Here is a 23,951-nt window from a genome sequence, read left to right on the forward strand (position 1 = left end):
CTGTCAGTATGTCAGTATGTGTATGTATGTATGTCTGTGTGTATGTATGTGTAAATATTTCAGTAAGTATGTGTATGTATGCACGTTTGTATGTCAGTATGTGTATGTAATTGTATGTATGTGTGTACGTCTGTCAGTATGTGTGTATGTATGTGTGTGTGTCAGTATGTATGTGTGTGTATGTACGTCCTTATGCCTGGGTGTGTCTGTATGTATGTTAGTATGTGTCTGTATATGTCTGTATGTATGCCTGTATGTGTGTATGGCTGTTTCAGTATGTGTGTCTGTTAGTATGTATGTGTGTATGTATCTGTGACATTTGTGTATAGGTTTGTGTCTGTGTGTGTGTATTCCTGTGGGTGGGATTTGGAGACGGGCCCTGTGGCAGGATTTGGGGGCGGGACCTTGAGCTGTGTTAGGTGGCCCTGCTTCTACATTTATTTAATTAAAGATATGTACTCAACAATATTTATGTATAATTAAATACAAAAACTTTGTAGATACAAAGAGCTGCCAAATCTTCACAGAAAATATACCAAAACTAGAACAATCTACAAGCAAATAATATAAAACCCATAGAGTAGTATTGGATGGACACTGATAGGTGGTATACATATGAATTTCCTAAATGTGAGACATACCTACAATCAATTACGTTCTTGTGAGTTCAGTATATGCAACCACATATTAGTGTACATTTGTTTTAGACCAAAGACTGCTTGTACTGACAGTGGGCAAACTAATCAGATTTCTGTAGGCTCTCTTGAAAAATGCAAGTTAATTTATTTGCCGGACACCAGATTTGTTTAGAGTGTATCCATATCCAGTTAATAACTCCTAACGTGTCAAATGGACAAAGTGGGATATTTAATTTTAGGGCAGTGAGTGGGGGTGTTCTAAGAAATTGTAGCTGACTTACTAATAATAAATTCATGTAATTTGCACATTGTAGATGATTACATTGTAGTGAGATGTGCTCATTCTATTGAGATTGCCTTGCGTAAACATGGCCAGTATAAATCTGGCATTTCCCTTCAGATCGAATTCAGACTCTGGTTAATAACCCAGAGACTCTCTAAAAACTATTTGGAAGGAGTTTGCATAACCACTAATTTCAATTCAGATAATTAGGCTGAGTTATGTTGAACTAGGTTCAGACTTAATCAAAGCTGTATCCCTGTCTGTGCCCTGCTGATGGTGGGGTCAGATGTCTGCATGATTCATCTGATATAGGTAAATAGTCGAATTATGTGTGTGTGGGGAGGGTAATTTCTTAGCATGTCATGTACGAGGTCAGTGTGAAGGTGTTATGGGCAAATGCAAATATTGAATTTCTCAGACTGTGTACTTTGTTTTTAAGAGATATTGCAAACTGACAAGGTATTAAAAATGGAACATATTGTTTTTCATACATGTTTCTTTAAGCAATAACCTTTTACTTACTTTCAGTGCATAATATGTTTACGCCATTTTGTCCCAAACGAAATGCAATAACAATAATGCATAAACAAGCTTCAAGGCTATGCTATGGCTCTTTCAGTACATAATATACTGTGATAGATAGATTTTTAGATAGATAGATAGATAAAGATGTTCATACTTTAAGATGTCACCTTGTCCTAAGTCAGGGAATTTCCCATGACGTGTGCACCCTTAAGTTTTATTTATGGCTTTGTATTAATATCATAAGAGAACATATATACATATTTGGTAAACTTCCTAATATGCCTAATACACCAGCACATCATGGTCCATTAGTTCCAGGACAGTGGGTTGTAGGCAGGGGGCAGCCATGTTCTCTCTGTAGCTGCATAAGTTTGCATGCGCAGAAAAAAAGATTAATGCAAGATGTTGTCAAGAGAAAAGTGATAAGACAAAGTGATGAAAGCAATACGATTATATTACTAATAGATTTCGAAGTCTAATTCCAAGAATGCAAAGAAAATTGCATTATGGCTTAATGAAAACATTCATGCCACAGAAGCAACAGACAGACAGGATTTTTACTTATTGCATTACTGCCTTCTATATTGTAATATCCACTATATATGAAAAGTTTTATAAAACAGAGATAATTTCCATATTGTCAGTTACACTTGCAGGTGATTAAAAAATCAGGAATATTAAAAGCATAACCATTTTTGGCATCTGGGATTTTCAGACAAGGTCGTGGAGTTAGAAACAGATAAACAATTCCAAGGGATTAAGAAGTATTTTTTTTTTTTATATTCCAAATTATGAACAACTTTATTACATACAGCCATAAAGAGAAAGACATGGCTTTAAAAAACATTCATTGCAGTACAATGCAGTACACTGCAGCATATATTTTATATAATATATGCTAACTATTTTATATTTTTACATAAACAGAGTTGAAATTATACTCCCCCACCCCCTAGAAAATCTGTTACTATCAAACAATATAACAGAACGACAACAGGTTGTTATACATCCTTTGCTTCTCTAAATGCTCTGCAAAAATAAATATTTATAAAATAATTAAAAATAATATATATGTAAGATAAACCAGGGCAAAATAAAATTGTAAATATACAGGATCTCTGATAACTTTTAAACTGAAATTGTTGAAAGGTTTATAAAAATGAAATGTTAAATACATTTACAGTTTTAAATGTGACTAAAATATACTAAATGATGTGTTAAGCCAAGTTGGCCCAATTCATTACAATAGCATAAGTATTTTGTTATTTAACCCCTTAAGGACCAAACTTCTTGAATAAAAGGGAATTATGACATGTCACACATGTCATGTGTCCTTAAGGGGTTAAAGTGCACATTTCCTACACATAATGACTTTGCTTACTCAGGTACAGAACTTTAGTCTACACGCTGTACCAGGCTGCCTTCGGAAGCCTGCTGTCTCAGAGCCAGGAACTGATTTATGTAAAATAAAAAAATTAAAAAGTTTTAAAAATCTAGAGAAAAGCCCACAGTGATAGGTAAACCACAACCACATGATGGATAAAATAATTGTTTCTATAAAAGCTATGTGCTGCCGCAGTTATATACATATAAATACAGATTAGGGAACAGTGTAGAAATGAAAATACAGTTTTAAATCTCATATATGGGGATTCAGTTCCACCACATGGCCATATTCTACAGTATCCCAATATTGGTGCATCCTACACTAATTCCAGTGGGAGATAGTGCTGATGCTGAAAGAGGCTAATTTTATGTTGTAAGAGCATTGTGAATATATATAATGCAAAATTAATGTGATACTGCAAAGCCTGCAATATTCTAAACAGACGTTAAAATTTGAAAAATTAAATAAATAATAATGCAATGTTTTTTTTAAGAAAAAGAAATGCAGTGTCAATTAAAGTGATATTGCTCTGACATATAAAATCACATTGCATATCACATATCTGCTATATCAAAATTATAATTAAATTGACATTACTGTCCAAAGCCCCCTCACATCTATTTTATAGAATCTATACTTTTCTGTGGCCACCTCCAAAGGGGCCTCTGAAACTGGATGGCTGAGAGGGATGCTCATCTCAAAAGGAATCGGATTCCAGATTTAAAGAAAAAAAAAAAGAAAATGATAGAAAAGGAATCATGGAACACCCAGAACATGTATTTTTGTCTATAATTTTAATTCACAGTTAATATATGCCTTAAAGACATTTAAATGATATTTAAATAAATATGCAGGTATCTTTAAAAGGTAAATCAATGTAAAAAAGAAAAGAAAAACATTTGTTAAACATATTCAAGTACAAGTACTTATGGCATGAACTTTACAGAATCCGTTTACAACAGGCAGGTTTAGTATAAATGCAAGGTTTTTTTTGCATTAATTATTGCCCAAGAAATCTCTGAACATATTTAGAATTTTTGGGAGCAGCAGAACTTTATCTATCTAACAGGTAAAGACAGCAGATTGCAATGGACCCCATTACAATATTGCTTTGCCGATTGAGGTCAGAGCTTTAAAGAATAAATAAATAAATAAAAGATTCTGTAGCTCGCTAGACAACTCGCTTTTAATGAACAGTTAGCACAACACTTATAAAATAGTTTGTTATACTGCACATTATAGCTGTGACAAAATAATATACAGGGCAAATAAAGATGAATAATGTCATGTTTCCAATTATCAACTATTCTAAATAGACTGAAAGATTTTGAATAAAAGAGTATTTTTTAAGATTTAAAGAGAATGTCGTTACATAGTTACATAGCTGAAAAGAGACTTGCATCCATCAAGTTCAGCCTTCCTTGTTATATTTCTATAAGTAAGATGTAGAGGTGTTACCAAGATTCCAATACAGCAAACAGAGGCGCTCTTGAGATACCACTTCGATTGCTGTATCAACATAACATGTACTATAATGGGATCAATGTCACTTAAGACAATGTCTTGAAAATGCTATCAATTAATTTATTCCGTAAAAGAATCGGAGAGTATCCAATGTATACACATCATAAACTGTGTAAAAATGTTTCATGGAAAAAAAAAAAACAAAAAACAACAAACAAGCAAAGACAAAAGACAAATACCAACACCATCACCACGGTGATAATAGATGATGCTGATAGATTATCTGCAACCAATTCTAGCCAAATATTTGGATAGCTGTGCTCTACAACAAATACTATACAACTAATACCCGGTATTCTACAAACACGACCTCCAGCAATGTATCTAAGGAATATAAACTTCTAAAGGCCTTTAAAGACTTTGGATTACAAATACAATTACTACATTAAACTTTGCATTACAATTAGTGATGTACCGAACGGTTCGCTGGTGAATAGTTCCTGGCGAACATAGCGTGTTCGTGTTCACCACAGCGGGCGAACATATGCCCCCTATTCGTCATCATTGAGTAAACTTTGACCCTGTGCCTCACAGTCAGCAGACACATTCCAACCAATCAGCAGCAGACCCTCCCTTCCAGACCCTCCCACCTCCTGTACAGCATCCATTTTAGATTCATTCTGAAGCTGCATTCTTAGTGAGAGGAGGGAACATTTGATAGGGAAATGGATAGCTAGGCTAGTGTATTCAGTGTCCACTACAGTCCTGAAGGACTCATCTGATCTCTGCTGTAAGGACAGCACCCCAAAAAGCCCTTTTTAGAGCTAGAACTTCAGTCTGCTTTTTTTCCTGTGTAATCTAATTGCAGTTGCCTGCCTGCCAGCTTCTGTGTCAGGCTCACAGTGGATACTGTGCCCACTTGCCCAGTGCCACCACTCATATCTGGTGTCACAATAGCATGCATTTAAAAACAAAACATTTTTTTCACTGTAATAGATTGAATAGCAGTTAGTTGTCTGCAAGCGTCTGTGTGTCAGGCCTACAGTATGTACTCTGCCAACCTCTGCCAGTGCACAGTGCCACTCATATCTGGTGTCACAATAGCTTGCATTTAAAAACAAAAAAAGTTTTTTCACTGTTATAGATTGAATATCAGTTAGTTGTCTTCAAGCGGGTGTGTCAGGCCTACAGCGTCTACTCTGCCAACCTCTGCCAGTGCACAGTGCCACTCATATCTGGTGTCACAATAGTGTGCATTTAAAACAAAAAAAGTTTTTGACTGTAATCTAATAGCAGTCAGTGTCCTTCAAGCGGATGTCAGGCCTACAGCGTGTACTCTGCCAACCTCTGCCAGTGCACAGTGCCACTCATATCTGTTGTCACAATAGCTTGCATTTAAAAACAAAAAAAGTTTTTGACTGTAATATAATAGCAGTCAGTGTCCTTCATAAGTGTGTGTCAGGCCTACAGCGTGTACTCTGCCAACCTCTGCCAGTGCACAGTGCCACTCATATCTGGTGTCACAATAGCATGCATTTAAAAATGAAAAAAGTTTTTGACTGTAATATAATAGCAGTCAGTGTCCTTCATAAGTGTGTGTCAGGCCTACAGCGTCTAATCTGCCAACCTCTGCCAGTGCACAGTGCCACTCATATCTGGTGTCACAATAGCGTGCATTTAAAAACAAAAAACGTTTTTGACTGTAATATAATAGCAGTCAGTATCCTTCATAGGTGTGTGTCAGGCCTACAGCGTGTACTGTGCCAACCTCTGCCAGTGCACAGTGCCACTCATATCTGGTGTAACAATAGCGTGCATTTAAAAACAAAAAAACATTTTTGACTATAATCTAATAGCAGTCAGTGTCCTTCAAGCGGGTGTCAGGCCTACAGCGTGTACTCTGCCAACCTCTGCCAGTGCACAGTGCCACTCATATCTGGCGTCACAATAGCGTGCATTTAAAAAGAAAAAAGTTTTTGACTGTTATCTAATAGCAGTCAGTGTCCTTCAAGCGGGTGTCAGGCCTACAACGTGCACTCTGCCAACCTCTGCCAGTGCACATTGCCACTCATATCTGGTCTCACAATAGCGTGCATTTAAAAACAAAAAAAGTTTTTGACTGTAATATAATAGCAGTCAGTGTCCTTCATGAGTGTGTGTCAGGCCTACAACGTGTACTCTGCCAACCTCTGCCAGTGCACAGTGCCACTCATATATCTGGTGTCGCAAAAGATTGCATTTAAAAAACAAAAAACTTTTTTCACTGTTATAGATTGAATAGCAGTTGTCTTCAAGCGGGTGTCAGGCCTACAACGTGTACTCTGCCAACCTTTGCCAGTGCACATTGCCACTTATATCTGGTCTCACAATAGCGTGCATTTAAAAACCCAAAAACCTTTTTCACTGTTATAGATTGAATAGCAGTTAGTTGTCTTCAAGCGGGTGTGTCAGGCCTACAGCGTGTACTCTGCCAACCACTGCCAGTGCACAGTGACACTCATATCTGGTCTCACAGTAGCTTGCACGCATAGTACCACTAATCCCCCAAAAAATGACAGGCAGAGGCAGGCCACCCCGCAGGGGCCGTCGTGGTCATGGTGCTGTGATTCCCTTTTGCCCTAGAATAATGCCCAGTTTTCAGAGGCCACGTACCCTGAACTTGAAAAGTTCTGAGGACATAGTTGACTGGCTAATACAGGACACCCAATCTTCTACAGCTTCCGCTCGGAACCTTGACGCACCTCCAGCTTAGCTTCGGGCACCTCTCAAGATACCACTCACCCGCCTGCCGCCACCACCAACACTAGCACCACAGCCGCTTCACTTTATCTGTCAGAGGAGTTATTTACACATCCGTTTGAAGAAATGAGTGTTGTGCAACCATTATTGCCAGAGGATGTAGATAACTGGGATATGTCTCAGTCAGGCAGCATTACACACATGGACATACGGTGTGATGATGATGATGTTGTACCCGCTGCTGCTTCCTTTGCTGAGTTGTCAGATACAAGTTAAGCGGTTGATGATGACGATGCGTCCATGGATGTCACGTGGGTGCCCGCTCGGCAAGAAGAAGAACAGGGCGAAAGTTCAGATGGGGACAGAGAGGAGAAGGAGACGAGTTGGAAGCAGGGGGAGGTCGTCGCAAGGAGCTAGTGGCACAGTCAGAGAGCATGCATCGGCACCCGGGGTCAGCCCGACAGCACGCCAATCAATGCATGCTGTGTCCACCACCAGAATGCCGTCATTGCAGAGCTCAGCAGTGTGGAATATTTTTTGTGTGTCTGCCTCTGACAACAGCGATGCCATTTGCAACCTGTGCCAAAAGAAACTGAGTTGTGGGAAGTCCAACACCCACCTAGGTACAACTGCTTTGTGTAGGCACATGATCGCACATCACAAACGCCTATGGGATCAACACATGAGTACAAGCAGCACACAAACTCAAAGCCGGCATCCTCCTCCAGGTCCAGCATCTTCAGCCACATCAACCACTGCTGTCCTCCTTGACCCCTCTCAACCATTCGCCACTCCGTCTCTCGCCTTGAGCAGTTCCCGCTCATCTGCCCACAGTCAGGTGTCTGTCAAGGACATTTTTGAGCGTAAGAAGCCAATGTCAGAAAGTCACCCCCTTGCCCGGCGTCTGACAGCTGGCTTGTCTGAACTATTAGCCCGCCAGCTTTTACCATACAAGCTGGTGGAGTCTGAGGCATTCAAAAAATTTGTAGCTATTGGGACACCGCAATGGAAGGTACCCGGCCGAAATTTATTTTCACAAAAGGCAATCCCCAACCTGTACTCAATTGTGCAAAAGGAAGTAATGGCATGTCTGGCGCACAGTGTTGGGTCAAGGGTCCATCTGACCACTGATACCTGGTAAGCAAAGCATGGTCAGGGCAGGTATATTACCTACACTGCGCATTGGGTAAACCTGCTGACGGCTGCCAAGCATGGAATGCGTGGCTCTGCAGAGGAGTTGGTGACACCGCCACAACTTGCAGGCAGGCCTGCTGCCACCTCCTCTACTCCTCCTTCTCCATCCTCTTCCATAACCTCCTCGGCTGAGTCCTCTTCTGCTGCTGCGTCTTGCTCCACATCAACGGCACCCCCCCAGCTCCCCAGGTACTATTCCACATCCCGGATACGGCAGTGTCACGCCGTCTTGGGTTTGACTTGCTTGAGAGTCACACCGGACAAGCACTCCTGTCCGCCCTGAACACACAGGTGGAAAAGTGGCTGACTCAGCAGCAACTGGAGATCGGCAAAGTGGTTTGTGACAACGGAACAAATTTGTTGGCGGCATTGAAGTTGGGCAAGTTGACACATGTGCCGTGCATGGCACATGTGTGTAATCTGATCATACAATGCTTTGTGCATAAGTACACAGGCTTACAGGACGTCCTGAAGCAGGCCAGGAAGGTGTGTGGCCATTTCAGGCGTTCCTACAAGGCCATGGCGCACTTTGCAGATATCCAGCGGCGAAACAACATGCCAGTGAGGCACTTGATTTGCGACAGCCCGACACATTGGAATTCAACACTCCTAATGTTCGACCGCCTGCTCCAACAAGAAAAAGCCGTTAATGAATATTTGTATGACCGGGGTGCTAGGACAGCCTATGGGGAGCTGGGAATTTTTTTTGCCACGTTACTGGACGCTCATGTGCAATGCCTGTAGGCTCATGCGTCCTTTTGAAGAGGTGACAAGCCTAGTCAGTCACACCGAAGGCACCATCAGCGACATCATACCATTTGTTTTCTTCCTGGAGCGTGCCCTGCTAAGAGTGCTGGATCAGGCCGTAGATGAGCATAAAGAGGAAGAGTTGTGGTCACCATCACCACCAGAAACAGCCTTATCAGCATCGCTTGCTGGACCTGCAGCAACGCTGGAAGAGGATTGTGAGGAAGAGGAGTCAGAGGAGGAATGTGGCTTTGAGGAGGAGGAGGAAGACCAACCACAACAGGCATCCCAGGGTGCACGTTGTCACCTATCTGATACCCGTGGTGTTGTACGTGGCTGGGGGGAAGAACATACCTTCATTGAGATCACGGAGGAGGAGGAACGGGAAATGAGTAGCTCGGCATCCAACCTTGTGCAAATGGGGTCTTTCATGCTGTCGTGCCTGTTGAGGGACCCTCGTATAAAAAGGCTGAAGGAGAACGACCTGTACTGCGTGTCCACGCTACTAGACCCCAGTATAAGCAGAAAGTGGCTGAAATTTTACCAAATTACAACAAGTCGGAAAGGATGCAGCATTTGCAAAATAAATTAAAAAGTATGCTTTACACAGCGTATAAGGGTGATGTCACAGCACAACTGGAATCTAACAGGGGAAGAGGTGAAAGTAATCCTCCTCCTCCCACGACCATGCCAGCAAGGACAGGGCGCTTTACAGACGTGTTGTTGATGGAGGACATGCGGAGCTTTTTAAGTCCTACGCATCGCCACAGCCCTTTGGGATCGAGAACGACTCGACCGACAGGTAGCAGACTACCTCGCCTTAACTGCAGATATCGACACTCTGAGGAGCGATGAACCCCTTCACTACTGGGTGTGCAGGCTTGACCTGTGGCCTGAGCTATCCCAATTTGCGATAGAACTTCTGGGCTGCCCTGCTTCAAGTGTCCTGTCAGAAAGGATCTTCAGTGCAACAGGAGGTATTGTCACTGAGAAGAGAAGTCGCCTAGGTCAAAAAAGTCTAGATTACCTCACCTTTATTAAGATGAATGAGGGATGGATCCCGAAGGGACTGACAGTGGGTGATACATTCAACTAAAAATGGCTTCATGAGATGAGCTGCCTTGGGCGAAAAATGGTCCACACGCTGCTGTATTTTAGCTCTGAATGCTGGTTGACTTGCGTGACTTATCCGCCACCAACTAGGGTTCAAGCCGCAATGTTTTAGGGCACTTTCTGCCTGGGAAACAAACATCAATTTTTGCAACAATACCTAATTTTTCAGGCCTCTGGTACTGCACTGTGGCTTTAAAAACCAAACCAAAAAAAAGGCACATAACAGGGATTAAACTGATAGGAATAGTACTACTTAACACACCACTCCTATCTGGTGGCACATTAGATTGCACGCGCAGTGCCCCAAATTTGAAGTAGGAGGACCGACCAAGCATATTTTTCTATCTCCCGGTTCCTAAAATCGATGCCATATACACGTCCCCTGATAGGGCGCCAGCTCGTTATTCTCTTGGGCGCCAGCTCGTTATTCTCTTTTTCACTTCACTAGGGACACTTTACTGCACTATGGGCACTTAGACCCACTCTTTGTCTTGCACAGTGTTATTCCTAGCCAGCATCTGTGATGGGAAATCAGGCAGTCATCTAAACGTTTAGATTGAGCTTTAGCTTAGAACACCCTTGAAGTAGTTTAAGGAGATTAGGTCTAGTTTAGAGGATTCTTCTTAGACCTCTCTGAGTCTTTATAGCCCTTCTACCTATCCAGCATTTCTGGAAACTAGCTAAGAGAAAGGGTGGCTGTGTGTCTGTGATACATTTAACTTTATATCACCTTATTGACACTTTTTATGACAGCATCACTCCGGTCTCCATACTCTCTGCCTATACCCATCTATGTACAGGGAATTTCCTTGCCCCTGGCAATATTATATAATAGGTAATAGTATCACCATTATTACACAATTAGCCACTATAGGGGAATGAGTATAGTATCCCTTTGTTATTTATAAATTATACAATAAAGACTTTTGTCCATTACTCAATTTACTTTAACAAAGGGTACTAACCACGGTATTAGGAAGCATTACTCTGCTTTACCTTTCTCCCTCTATTATACACCTATGCTCACTAGGATTTGTAGGTATCACTTTATTATAGTTGTCTAACCTTTTCCTATGCCAGTTTTAGATCTCCTTCTTAGGAGATTTTTTTCTTTTTTCAGTTTATTAGCATACCGGGGTGCAAGCCCTCGGTGGGGCTGGCACCACCACCTGACCACATTTCCTCGTTTCTTCCACTCATACCGCTTTTTCCATCTTTGAAGGGGTTTGGCGAAACAAGGAAATAGTCCTCTACTCGTAACAGGGATTAAACTGATAAGAATACTACTACTTAACACACCTTATAATAACGCAGAGAGAGGCAATGCAGAGAGAGGAGTCTGAAGAAGAGGAGTCAGAGGAGGAAGGTGGCTTTGAGGAGGTGGAAGACCAAACACAGCAGGCGTCCCAGGGGGCTTGTTGTCACCTTTCGGGGACCCTTGGTGTTGTACTTGGATGGGTGGAGGAAGAGACCTTCAATGACATCAGTGAGGACAAGGAACGGGACATGGCTAGCTTGGTATCCAATCATGTGCAAATGGGGAGTTTGCGATTGTGCAAATGGACTGTTTGTGGTTGTTTGCGGTGCGTTAAACGGGGAGTTTGGTCTGTCACTGTGAAGCGGGCGTAACCCTTACACTACCTGATCGATACAACATCATACAGTAGGTCCGCCCCCTCATTATTTTTATGGCCCCCATCCACCGCTCACGGATGGGGGCGGGCGGGAGGACAGTAGGTCCCCCCATTGTGATTTATGGCCCCCACCCACCGCGCAGGGGTGGGGGCCAGGGGGGAGGACAGTAGGTCATTGTAGCGGAACGCAGTAAGCCTGTCCTGCAAAATGCCTGTGTGACTGTAATTGTTATATTTTTTCCTAGGTTGAAATTGCTATTCGCCTATTTAATATGTGAATTATATGTTATTCGGTAGTTTCCATCCGTATTATATACTTATGGAAACTACCGAACGGAGAGACCACCCCGGAGAGAAGTGTGCCAGCAATTAAGGCTCACATTCTCTCCAAACCGCAAGTTAACCGGCTCATTAACAGTGTGTCTGGGTGGCCGCCATTCGGCATGCGTACACGTGGCGGCAGCCATCTTACGCATGAAAATCTCAGCGGTGTTTTGTCGTCGAGTGTCTGGAACTCAAATCGGACACTCAAACAACCAAACACCGCTGAGACCTCCAGAGCTCCGTAACTGCCGAACGGAGAGACTTAACGAATCCCCATTCGGTAGTTACAAAGTACCGAATGAGCGAATCACTATCTAGGTGAATTAAAGTATGGATGGCAGTTATAAATGTCTGTTTTAACTGCCGAACGGAGACCGACCGCAGGGCCCATTCTCCTGGAACCCTTTTCGGATAACAACTCGTGTGCGGTCGGTCAAACTTCACCTTCCTGTAACTGCCGAACCACTGGTCCGATCTGGGTGAATTTTGGATATTATATTCACCCAGATCAGGGCTACCTAGCGGTACCCTAATATTAAGGATATGTGATGGTTTAGGGGTACATCCAAGTTTGGGGTAAAGTACTGTACAAGTTAAGGGGATTATGACTCACTCTGAGGGGAGGAGATGTGTGGGAGGTAACAAGTACTACATTGGTTACTGTCATAATTACTGTAGTTCCCTCCCTTGCATGGGAGCAGGCTTTATAAGAAACCTTGGAATAAACGATTGTCAGTTCTACTCCTGAAACTGTGTGTCGTCCAGTTATTGGGAGTGCTGTGGGGATTTCGCTGTACCTTTTTACCTGCTGGAAACTCTGCTGTGGATTTACTAATGACTTGTTCCTGAGCCTTCCTTGGATCTAAAGTGGAGAATAGCTGCGAGAAATCAGCTCTCCGCTACAGTCATCCCCCCCCCTTATCCTTATTTACTGAATATTCCCCTGTATAACAATGTTTGGCATTTAGTGAATATTCCCTATTCTGCTCTGTGTCAGTGTGTATCAGGTTCTCTGAGGACAGGTGTCAATCCATATCTGCCAAGTGACCCTATGTAAGAGGAACAGTCCCTATTCTGCTCTGTGTCAGTGTGTATCAGGGTCTCTGAGGACAGGTGTCAATACATATCTGCCAAGTGACCCTATGTAGGGGGAACAGTCCCTATTCTGCTCTGTGTCAGTGTATATCAGGGTCCCTGAGGATAGGTGTCAATCCATATCTGCCAAGTGACCCTATGTAAGGGGAACAGTCCCTATTCTGCTCTGTGTCAGTGTGTATCAGGGTCTCTGAGGACAGGTGTCAATACATATCTGCCAAGTGACCCCATGTAGTGGGAGCAGTCCCTATTCTGCTCTGTGTCAATGTGTATCAGGGTCCCTGAGGACAAATGTCAATCCATATCTGCCAAGTGACCCTATGTAGGGGGAACAGTCCCTATTCTGCTCTGTGTCAGTGTGTATCAGGGTCTCTGAGGACAGGTGTCAATCCATATGTCAAGGTGTCAATATGTCATATGTCAGGTGTCAATCCATATCCATTGTGATTTAGGAATGTTAGGTGATTTATGCCCTTTATGGATTAAAACCAGACTCTGCATCAACTGTGTAATTTTCCATGGGAGTTTTGCCATGGATCCCCCTCCGGCATGCCACAGTCCAGGTGTTAGTCCCCTTGAAACAACTTTTCCATCACTATTGTGGCCAGAAAGAGTCCCTGTGGGTTTTAAAATTCGCCTGCCCATTGAAGTCTATGGCGGTTCGCCCGGTTCGCCGGTTTGCGATCATTTGCGGAAGTTCGCGTTCGCAGTTCGCGAACCGAAAATTTTATGTTCACGACATCACTAATTACAATTCCTATCAGGATCCATCCAAGAATATTTTACTCTGGAACCTGATAGTCTTTTTAATTCTTTACCTGACAAAAGCTTTGCTCATTTTAATCAACCACCTTTACATGCAAAGATCAAACTACGAATGTTTTACCGTTACAACAATGATCAAAGACGCTGGGAGCATAAAAACCTAAAGACTGTTGGAGAACTTTGGTTTACTAATTTAAGGAAGAAATGCTCTACAATGCCCACAGTTTAATGGAGAGGGTGTTATGGGCAAATGCAAATATTGTACTTCTCAAACTGTGTACTCTGTCTTTAAGAGATATTGCAAACTGACAAGATGTGAAATGGAACATATTGTTTTTCATACATGTTTCTTTAAGCAATAAACGTTTACCTACTTTCAGTGCATAATATGTTTACGCCATTTTGTCCCAAACTAAATACTAAAATATATTATTAGTCCCAATAATGTATAAACAAGCTTCAAGGCTATGCTATGACTCTTTCAGTACACAATATACTGCGGTAACTCTAAATAGGTAAAGATGTTCAGACTTTAAGATGCCATCTTGTCCTAAGTCAGGGAATTTCCCACGACGTGTACACCCTTACGTTTTAATTATGGCCTTGTATTTTTGGCAAGCTAAGGGAGGTCCCTAGAATGAACAAAACCAAAAGAAGTGTTACTTTGTCATATATGAACTATGGTAACCCTAAAATTATGACACCCAAGGTATGAATAGGTATACTTTTAAATAATAGGGAACACAGAGAGGAGAGAATTTGAGATAGATGCTGCTCCATCTTAATGACAGAGAAGATAACATGATCAGGAGGGTATGTTATTCTATTAATGATAGTGCAAGCATAAAGTTTATTGTTATATACTCTTCTATAAATTATTGTAATGGATTTTATTTGTCTATATTTATATTTTTATTTAATAAAATATCTAAAAGACAAAACGTTATGGCTTCCAAGACAATCCTTATTTTATATTGTATTCTCAATTATTTATATATTTTAAATAGAGGATCTCTTACGGACTATATAAAATTATGGCTAAGATATCTGTATGGTTAGCCCTGCTAAGTTCTATGATTTAAGACGTAATAGTGGTAAATAGGGGAACCACCTGTGGTTACAAAGGAATACCCCTTTACTTGTTTCGGCATATTTAGTTTATGGATTTTTGTTTATTTTATTCGCACCCCCTGGTTCGGTTCCCGAACAAGGACCACCCCAGAACTTCCTTAGAACATGGAACACTGAAGTGTTAAGTACTAAAACCGCAAAGGAAACAATTAATAGAATGTTCCACTAGGTGGTCGACAGAATGGATGGCGGCCATCTTGTCTCCCAAAAACAGGCAGTGGGACTTGGTCGTCGAGTGTCTGGAACTGATTTCGGCCAGGCACTGCCGCGAACGCTGGTGAAGATAAACCTGCTGCCCGTTCGAATTCCCGAACACCTATACGAACGGTGTTCGGAAAATATGAACTACCAAATGATGAGTGCATTCTACACTACAAAAGATTTCGTACAAAAACTCCGGGAATGGACACAACTCTTGCCACAACTTTCCTGTAACTATTTTGGCTTCAACCTCATGGCAGACCTATTCAAAACTACCACACCAATTTTGTGGAGTTTCCATGGATTTTGGGGGTACTTTTGGGGTGTTGGAAAATTGTTATGTTATTGTGTCCCTGGAGATAATTGAGTTTGTACCTTTCCTGACTCAAATATATCTCAGGCACAGGGGAGGAGCTTTGTACATGTATAAATTCTGAGACTGTGCTTTTATTAAACAGTTCTACTCCCAGTATTAAGCCTCGGCTCATGTGTGGGGGGGATATTTGATGCTGGCGATATTTTACTTCAGGATTATTGGAGCTGTTTTATGCAGGGAAGAGGAAATCCGTGGCGGTGATATATTGGCGGACTGCCACAGTCAGTAATCCCATCTGGGCAACATCAAGATAGTTAAGCAACTTTGCTGACCATGTGAGCCATTTTATCCACAAGGTTTAATCAATTTGAAATTGATACTTTCAGCAAGATAACGTTAGATTTACTTCAATTTGAACACTTCAAACCTCAGTAATGGACAGTCAGTGGGATGAGGCCAAAGGGGAGGTTCAGTGCATGATGCACGGTCATAAAATTAGCCGGAATCTGTATGATGCTTGAGTCAATCTAAACCATACGCTGGTTTTTATTTAAGGGAAAGGGGTACTCAATTCCTAGAAAGATTTTCCTTAACAATTGGCAATTGTGTGTATACATATATCATATCATAGGTGCCAACAATTCCAAATTTGCCAGCGCAGTCACAAATTTTAGGCTAGTGTCCCAGCATACTGGTCCTGTAGACCTGTCCGCCGATTTCAAAATACAGGAGGGGGCTGGGCACTTAGAGCATGCATGGGGTGCTTCATGCTCTGTGCATGATCTGCTGTAGGGGGCAAGCTGTCAGTCAGCCTGGTAACCCCCCCCCTCCTTTTTAGTGGCTATCCCTTGATAGGCAGGCCATCCCCCTTTAACCAAGAGACCCACCCCCTTGCATGCCACTGATTTCTTTACCCACCCCTGTCCCAGAATGTGGGCAGGGAATGTTTAAAGGTATGATATGTAACATAAGACGTGCACACTTTTATAAGATTAGATTTTGCTTGAGTGATATCAATCTTATTTAATTGGGAATGTTTTCTTGTATACACCACTGCAGACTCATTCACACCCTTTGGTAGGCGTTTGATTTACTATTCTGTTGATCGATATAACCAAGCTTTTATTTCTCACCACATTCAGATGTATACTTTCATTTCAATGGCACTTTCTTTTCAGTTTCTTCATAATTAGCAAGTTGTGAAATTCTGCTGAAACCTCTCAAATTGTCTTATTTGCATATTCTTAAAAAGCACTCGGCACCTGCATGTTGCACAACTGAATGCTGTATTAAATTATATTTTAAAGGTAAATGAGCCGTAGGGAAAGAACGTGCAAGAGTAAAAGACAATAACCATGTTCAACTTTTACATATACTTGGCCGGAGTTCCCTATTAGTTGTGACAGACCCCTGTACAAGGATGTCAAATATACATTTTAAAATGAAAAAATTCTCCCTATAGAATCACACATGTATTAAATACAAGAAATAAGAGTAACTAATAATAGTAGTAGTAATTATAGTAACTGATAATCTTTTTTTTTTATTATTATTATTAAAATATGTAATATGCAGATAAGGATTAAAGGGAGACTTTGGACACCATAACAGCTTACGCACAATTAAGTTGTTATGGTGTGACAAGGGCCAGGGCAACATGCTGCCTCAAGGTTTTAAATCCAGCTCTCAATCGCTCTTCACCTGCATTTCGGCTTTACTGCATTCTATTAGGAACACTCAAAGTGGGCGCCCCTAACAAGCTTTCAGCGTCAGCTGACATACAGATGAGTGAAAAAGGTACATATCCTAGAGCACCACTGTCCTGGCACCATAACCACTACATCAGGATATAGTTTTTATGGAATTTGAAATGTTCCTTTAATCAACGGGAACAAACGTATGTGTTGTTAAGGTCTTCTAACTTCAGTCAAAAATACAATATCTAAGGAAGTACGCACTCATGCTCTTGTGGTATACTTACAGGATTATTCAAAGGAGGTTTTAAACCTCCCTATTGTAATATTGGAGTTGACCCCAATAAGGTTTTTATTGCTTATTATTTTTGTACTTAAAAGTGGCAGCTGGCTAGCAAGCCGTGCCCATCTGCCACATAATTAACCCTTGTGCTGCTGCTTGCTACCAGCGTACATATAGTAAGTAAAATTATCATTCATTTGCAAAGGAAGATCTGCCGGGTGCATCTGGTTCTGAATTTTCTTAAAACCTGTTCTTTGTGAATATTCAGAATCCTATATTTGTATAGGATTAGGATGTAAAAGCACCGATTGTAACCTGGACACCGAATGCAGCTGCTGAAGATTCAACTGGGTTGACCAATTGCCGACCGTAGTAAATATGAGAATTGCCATTACAGTTGGAATTTGGTCGTTTACATCTGATTTTAAATACAGTGTTAAGTGAAAAAACATGATATTGTCTCACTTTGAGATTTGCGGCCGTACAAGTGTACAATGTAGTCTTTCTTGGGGATATATACAAAAACATAAAACAAGAAAGGTTTGTGCAGTTTTGTTACAGTTATGTTGTGTTCTTGGCAAGCTAATTGAAGTGATGCTTTTTCATTATGCGTTTTCTTCAGAATGCTAATCAGTGAAATTCATGAATAAATTAATCAACCATTACACACACTTTGTATATTGTGCAAATTTATAGTCTCCAGGAAAAAAATATTTTAAAAACTGTTTCTCAAGAAAAATGTAATTATTAATATAGAAAAACACTCAATTTTGTTTACAGCTACTTGCACCTACAAAATGCTGAAAATGCCATTAAATTCCAGGTACTTTTAGCTTAGATATAGTGAAGGATTGAGATTCCTTCCAACTGTATTTCTTGTTCCTTAATGGGACACTACGGGCAAATACAATACATAAATAAATAAATACACTGTTAAGGAGATATACCCACAATGAAAACATACATGCATTTAATTATACATTTTGATATCGGGGATATAGCTAAAAAGAGGCTGCAAAAGCTGCAGAGTTATTGCCTTGATAGTCCCTTTAACTACCAATTCTGCCTAATTAAAGGAACACTATAGTGTTAGGAATAAAAACGTTTTACTAACACTAAAGTGCTGGAGTGGCTGTTTAGGTCCCCGGCACCCCCCAGATTGCAGTTAAATATAATTAAACTCACCTTTTCGTCCTCGCCGAGCTGGTCTCACTGCAGCTGGCCCTGCCTCCAAGTCTGAAATCAGCAAGATTAATGATCTTGGTCAATCCAGTACTTTCTCATAGTAAAGCATTGGGAGGATATTGCGCATTCACAGCAAAACGCATTTAATAAATTCATCTCTATGGGGAGCATTTAGCGTCTCTATTCAGTGCATGAAGATGATGAACACAGGTTCTGCACACAGTGCAGCACTGATATAGAAAGCCCCTCTAATGGTCGTCTGAGTGACTTTCACTTGAGGTGTTACTGGGCAGCAATGTAAACGCTGCCTTTTCCCTGAAAAGGCTGCGTTTACAATGAAAAGCCTGCAGAGACAGACTATAGACACTAGAACCACTACATTAGGCTGTAGTGATTCTGGTGACTATAATGTCCCTTTAATATATGTCCCTTCGCCTTTGTGTAACTTAAGGCACACCCAGGAAACTTCACCCATAAACCTGTATCAACCACTCCCTGTTCACAATACATTTCAAAATATTCTTCTAAAGAAAAATCATAACTATAAAATCATAAAACTATGTGCCTTTGTGTATACAGTCCATTATAGTATTAACCGTCAGACTTCACACCTCTATCCTGTCAGTCGATCTCCGTTCGTGCGTCATCTCTTAATGTACTAATGGGAATACTGAATGTATCTTCGAAATCAATATGTGTAATTCATTTATTTAATACATACATGTCATTATCCATCTTTTTTTTAACTTTATTTATAACCAAACATGTTAGCATCAAAGTAATTGCAATTTCAAGCTAATAAAGTTTCATATTTTTTATTTATCTGTAAAAATATAAAAAAATATTGAGATAAAAATAAAGCATGTTATAGACCAGTATTTCCTTACAATACATGCAAAATATCAAATAGTTATTACTAGGCTCCGGAAACCGAGAAGAATGCATTTCAGTATTTATTTATGATGTGAATGTGCAAATGATGTCAAATAAATATATATTTGCACAGTTTTGTAATATTGAAATTCGAGAATTTTTTATTTGTCTTACTAAAACAAGTCTGCACAGAAAAAAGACTGTAAATATATGCGACAAGAGTATAGAACGATGAGGTAACAATACTGAACTACAACTTTTACAAGGCAGATTTCAAAGAATTCTAAATAAGGTTTCAGACTGCACTATATTTGTGAAGCTCTACATGAGGGGTGGGTGTGATCCAGTGTGAATTATAACTCCTAAGTAAATTCAGTTGAGGATATAATCAGCTGTGTTAGGCATATTGTATATAACAAATCACAAGCCTTTTCTTTCTATTTTGGGAAACAGATTTAGTACCAAATGTATAGAGTTATGGAAATATATTGAAACTCTACCTGCCTGTCAATCATGTTTCAGCACAAAGTCTATACTGACGGCATACACTATAGGTCTATAACTAATTGACAGGCTAGAAGAGAAACCCCCCTATGTGAGATTCTCCGGTGACTGTCAATTTTCCTCTAATAATTGTATCTTGAACATAGGGATACAGGAATGGAGCAATTCATGCAGTATTTGAGTTCGTTTCCAAGCAGTCAAACATGGGGTGAGAAGTGATGGGGCATAGCTGGTAGTTGGGTGCTAATTTTGTGTAGTTATGCCAGGCCCGTGAGTGCTCTTGAGTAGATAATTATTCAGTTATCTTCCAGAGCAATTAAAATTATTATTTTTTTAAAAATATCATACAGTTTCAATAGTAACAGTAAATAGAAATCAGAACTTTTATATTTAAGGGGATATATATATATATATATATATATATATATATATATATATATATATATATATATATATATATATATATATATATATATATAAAGCTGCGTAGCGTGCTGCAAGTGCCACAAGTGTGTGCACGGTCACATGCACACGCACGCTCACATGCACGCTTGCACTCCAGCACACAGGCTACTGAATGAGAAGCCTCTAATTAGAGTATTTCCCAGCACAGACTAAAAGTCGGTGTTGATGAAAAAGGGGAGGGCTTGCAAAGGCTGCAGACAAGAGATCAGCAGCTTTTGCAAACTATCATTTAGATATACGCCCAAAGAAATAAATGCAGAAATAGATGCATGCATGTTTTCATTGGGGATATATCTAATAAAAATAACCCAACAGAGGGTTCCTTTAAAATTAAAGTTAACCTGTCATAAAAGCTATCTTTAAATATAAGGCCTTGCCTCTGATGGCAATGACATGTATATAATGTACGTTTTAATAGGAACTAGTTCTTCATTATGCCGTTGTTTATCATTGTATGACTATTTTTCCAAAGTCATTACATTGACGTGTACTTTTGAATTTAAGCAAAAATAATACTTGTTTTTCTGGACATTTTTCCAAGACGTTGCCAGGGAATGAAACACTTGGCAAAAGCCAATTAATACAAAATAGCTTAGTGTCTACTAGAGTTAAAAAGGCTGTGTTAAAGATGCTTGTGTTAGCTCTTAGTTGCTGTGGCCTGTCACCCGGGCAGTGCTAAAATATATTCTTTTGTGTTTTACAATCAAAGCTTGTACAGAACTCATCACTTAAATAAATGATTTCTGTGCACAGCTCTCGGTATGGCTAAATCTTTATAAGACATGAAATACTGCTGTCATCTTGTCTTAGCCATCACGGTTTTATAAATTCTCCACTTTATTCTCTTTAATCCTCCACGTTCTCAAAACTGTAATTTCTTATTCGAGTGTATGTGGCATTAAGACCTGTGTCCTACAGAATATTGGGATGGTCTGTTATTGATCATATATAATCCCTGATTCAAATCTATTTATGCAAAGTAGAAGGTGAGAGCCTGACACATACAGCCATGGAACAGATTTGACCTTCAAAGTTCACATGTATCTGACCCACTGCGCAGGCCTAGAGTACAGTACAGCCTGGGTATGCTGGGTATGGACCTGCACAGCAATACTAACACCACAGAGCTACAGAGGCAAGCAGGGGACCTATACATAACTGCCAACATTTAAAATGGACAAAGAGGGGGGAGTTGTGAGTGGGGGTGTGACCAGTGGCAGGCTGTTCTGAGAAAATGTAGGTGACTTACTAATAGCAATTTCTGCAACTAAAATGTAATTTCGGATTAATACAATGTATCTTATTTACACAGACTGATTTCTAAACACATTTATTGTAGTTTAAAGGCACATTATTGCTGTGGAACTCTGTTATACACTCAGACATACCAACAATATGGAGCACCTACAAAAGAGGGACATTGAATAAAAAAAGGGATAGAGGGATTTGTGCCCAGGATAGGGACTGTCCCTCCTAAATAGGAACACTTGGGAGGTATGGACCTATGGGCCCCAGCATCCTTCGTACTTAGAGAGGAAAGTGAGAGAGCAGAGCATTTCCCCGCTCACTTCACTCTATCTTCCAACATTGGGGGTATGTTAATTGGGATGGAAGGGCTGGACTGATGGTGGAGGGCCAGTGACTCCATCTGTGTCACTGGCACCGCCAAGAGGGGCCAGGCCAGTGATGCGAATTGTGTCGCTAGCACTGCCCAAAGGAGGAGCTTACCCAGAAATGGGGCAGGGCATGGCACTCTGGCTTGAATAGATGCTGGCTGACCCACTAAAGGGGGAACATGGAGAAAGTGCTGTTATAGTACTGTCAGCATGTAGTGCCCTTAGCAAAGTATAGGTTGGTCTAAACGTGCTCACACCTAACATTCCGATAACAGTTCCCTGGTGTCTCCCAGGACTCTAGATAAAACACGTGGAATGGTGGCACAGGACCATGAATTCGGGACAGTTCTGGAAGTATGCTTTTCACTCTTTCTCTGAGTGTGCTATAGAAGGTGTTGATATGAGTAATGTTTTACAGCACATCTTAAAATCACCACACTGTGCAACACAGAGTGAGAAAGATAGATTAATGCAGTAATGCTCAATTCTCACTCTCTCTCAACTAAAAACACCAGGGACGAGCCTCCATACCACATGGTTCCAATGTGGGGCAGACTCATGAAAAAAAAAAAAGAGGAGGTAAGTAATGAGACTGAATGTCAAATAAATATTAAAAATTACTATAACAATAAAAGCAATGGAGCATTTTAGTTATGAAGAGAGGTTAAAAAAATTAATAAAATCTGTTTAGTTTGGGCCTGAGAAAGCCCGCTATACTATATATTTTTTCAGTTTGTTGAAACCCCAAATGGCAAATTACAATTTTTTTTCTAAGCAAAACATATTTGGAGAAACATTTTATTTCTAATACCATTCCACTAGCTAAAACGAATGTTACCTTGTGTTTGAATTTGTTAGAGTTCTTATTCTCCTTCTTGTTGAGGTCAATGAAATAGTGTGTAATTCGGTCTTTGGACTTGGAATCCATATCCCAAGAAATCTTGAAAGAATCGCATGTGATGTTGCTTATTTTGATGTTGTGAGGGACGGGCAGCTCCTCCATTTCTGCAATGCCGCTGTCTTGAGATTTATTCCCTGTGAGAGAAAAAAAAATCGATGTTATTATGCACACTATGAGTTCATTGGCAGGGTGGGTGCACTGACATTTAAAAAGCGAAAACATATTTTAATTACGGTAGAAAGCCAAGTACAACAGGTTACCCTCCTTGAAAGCTATGGACACATTTCTTAAAGTGATAATGATTGAAGCTGCCAGCATTCCAAACAGTTAGACACACCAACTGATTCTGAAATTTAACAATCTAGTCGCCTTCGTTTATAAGACTGGGATAATTTCGCATAGTTGCCTACAGGCCCGAATTTGGTAGGACAGACCCACTTTTGATGTTACTGTCCCAGCAAAAATACATTGCGGGAACCTTTCAGTTTTCTGAAATCTGTGACACTGAGACATCGAATAAGGGATGGATTGTGAGGGAGCTCTTAAAGTGATTTGCACCTAAGGTGCAGACCACAGCACTCCCCCTTTGGACTACTATGGATTACACCCCTTCCTGCCAAATGGGGGCAGCAAATACGTTACCCACATTCTATACACCCAGCCACACTATGACTCCCCTACACATACTACACTTAAACTCCTTCACACACAAAATTCAGTCACAGCACATAATACTAAGCCAGCATACACAGGTACATTCAGCTTTCCCCTCACATATAGCTATTACCCTCCTCCACACACAGAACACTTACCCACTACACACACACTTTCATACAAGCATACAACGCGCAGTCACCACACACAACACTTATAG

General features: G+C 40.6%; 1 protein-coding gene across 2 annotated transcripts in view; it reads right to left on the bottom strand.

The window, feature by feature from the left end:
• The window catches only part of PHYHIPL (phytanoyl-CoA 2-hydroxylase interacting protein like), a 147,587-nt gene that overhangs the window by 39,446 nt on the left and 84,190 nt on the right, over nt 1–23,951 (bottom strand). For both annotated transcript variants that reach the window (XM_063434894.1, XM_063434895.1), the window contains exon 2: nt 23,015–23,211. In XM_063434894.1, coding sequence (XP_063290964.1) covers nt 23,015–23,211 — 197 coding nt within the window. The remainder of the gene's footprint in view (nt 1–23,014; nt 23,212–23,951) is intronic.

Source organism: Pelobates fuscus, chromosome 10 (genome assembly GCF_036172605.1).
Source record: "Pelobates fuscus isolate aPelFus1 chromosome 10, aPelFus1.pri, whole genome shotgun sequence".
Taxonomy (NCBI): domain Eukaryota; kingdom Metazoa; phylum Chordata; class Amphibia; order Anura; family Pelobatidae; genus Pelobates; species Pelobates fuscus.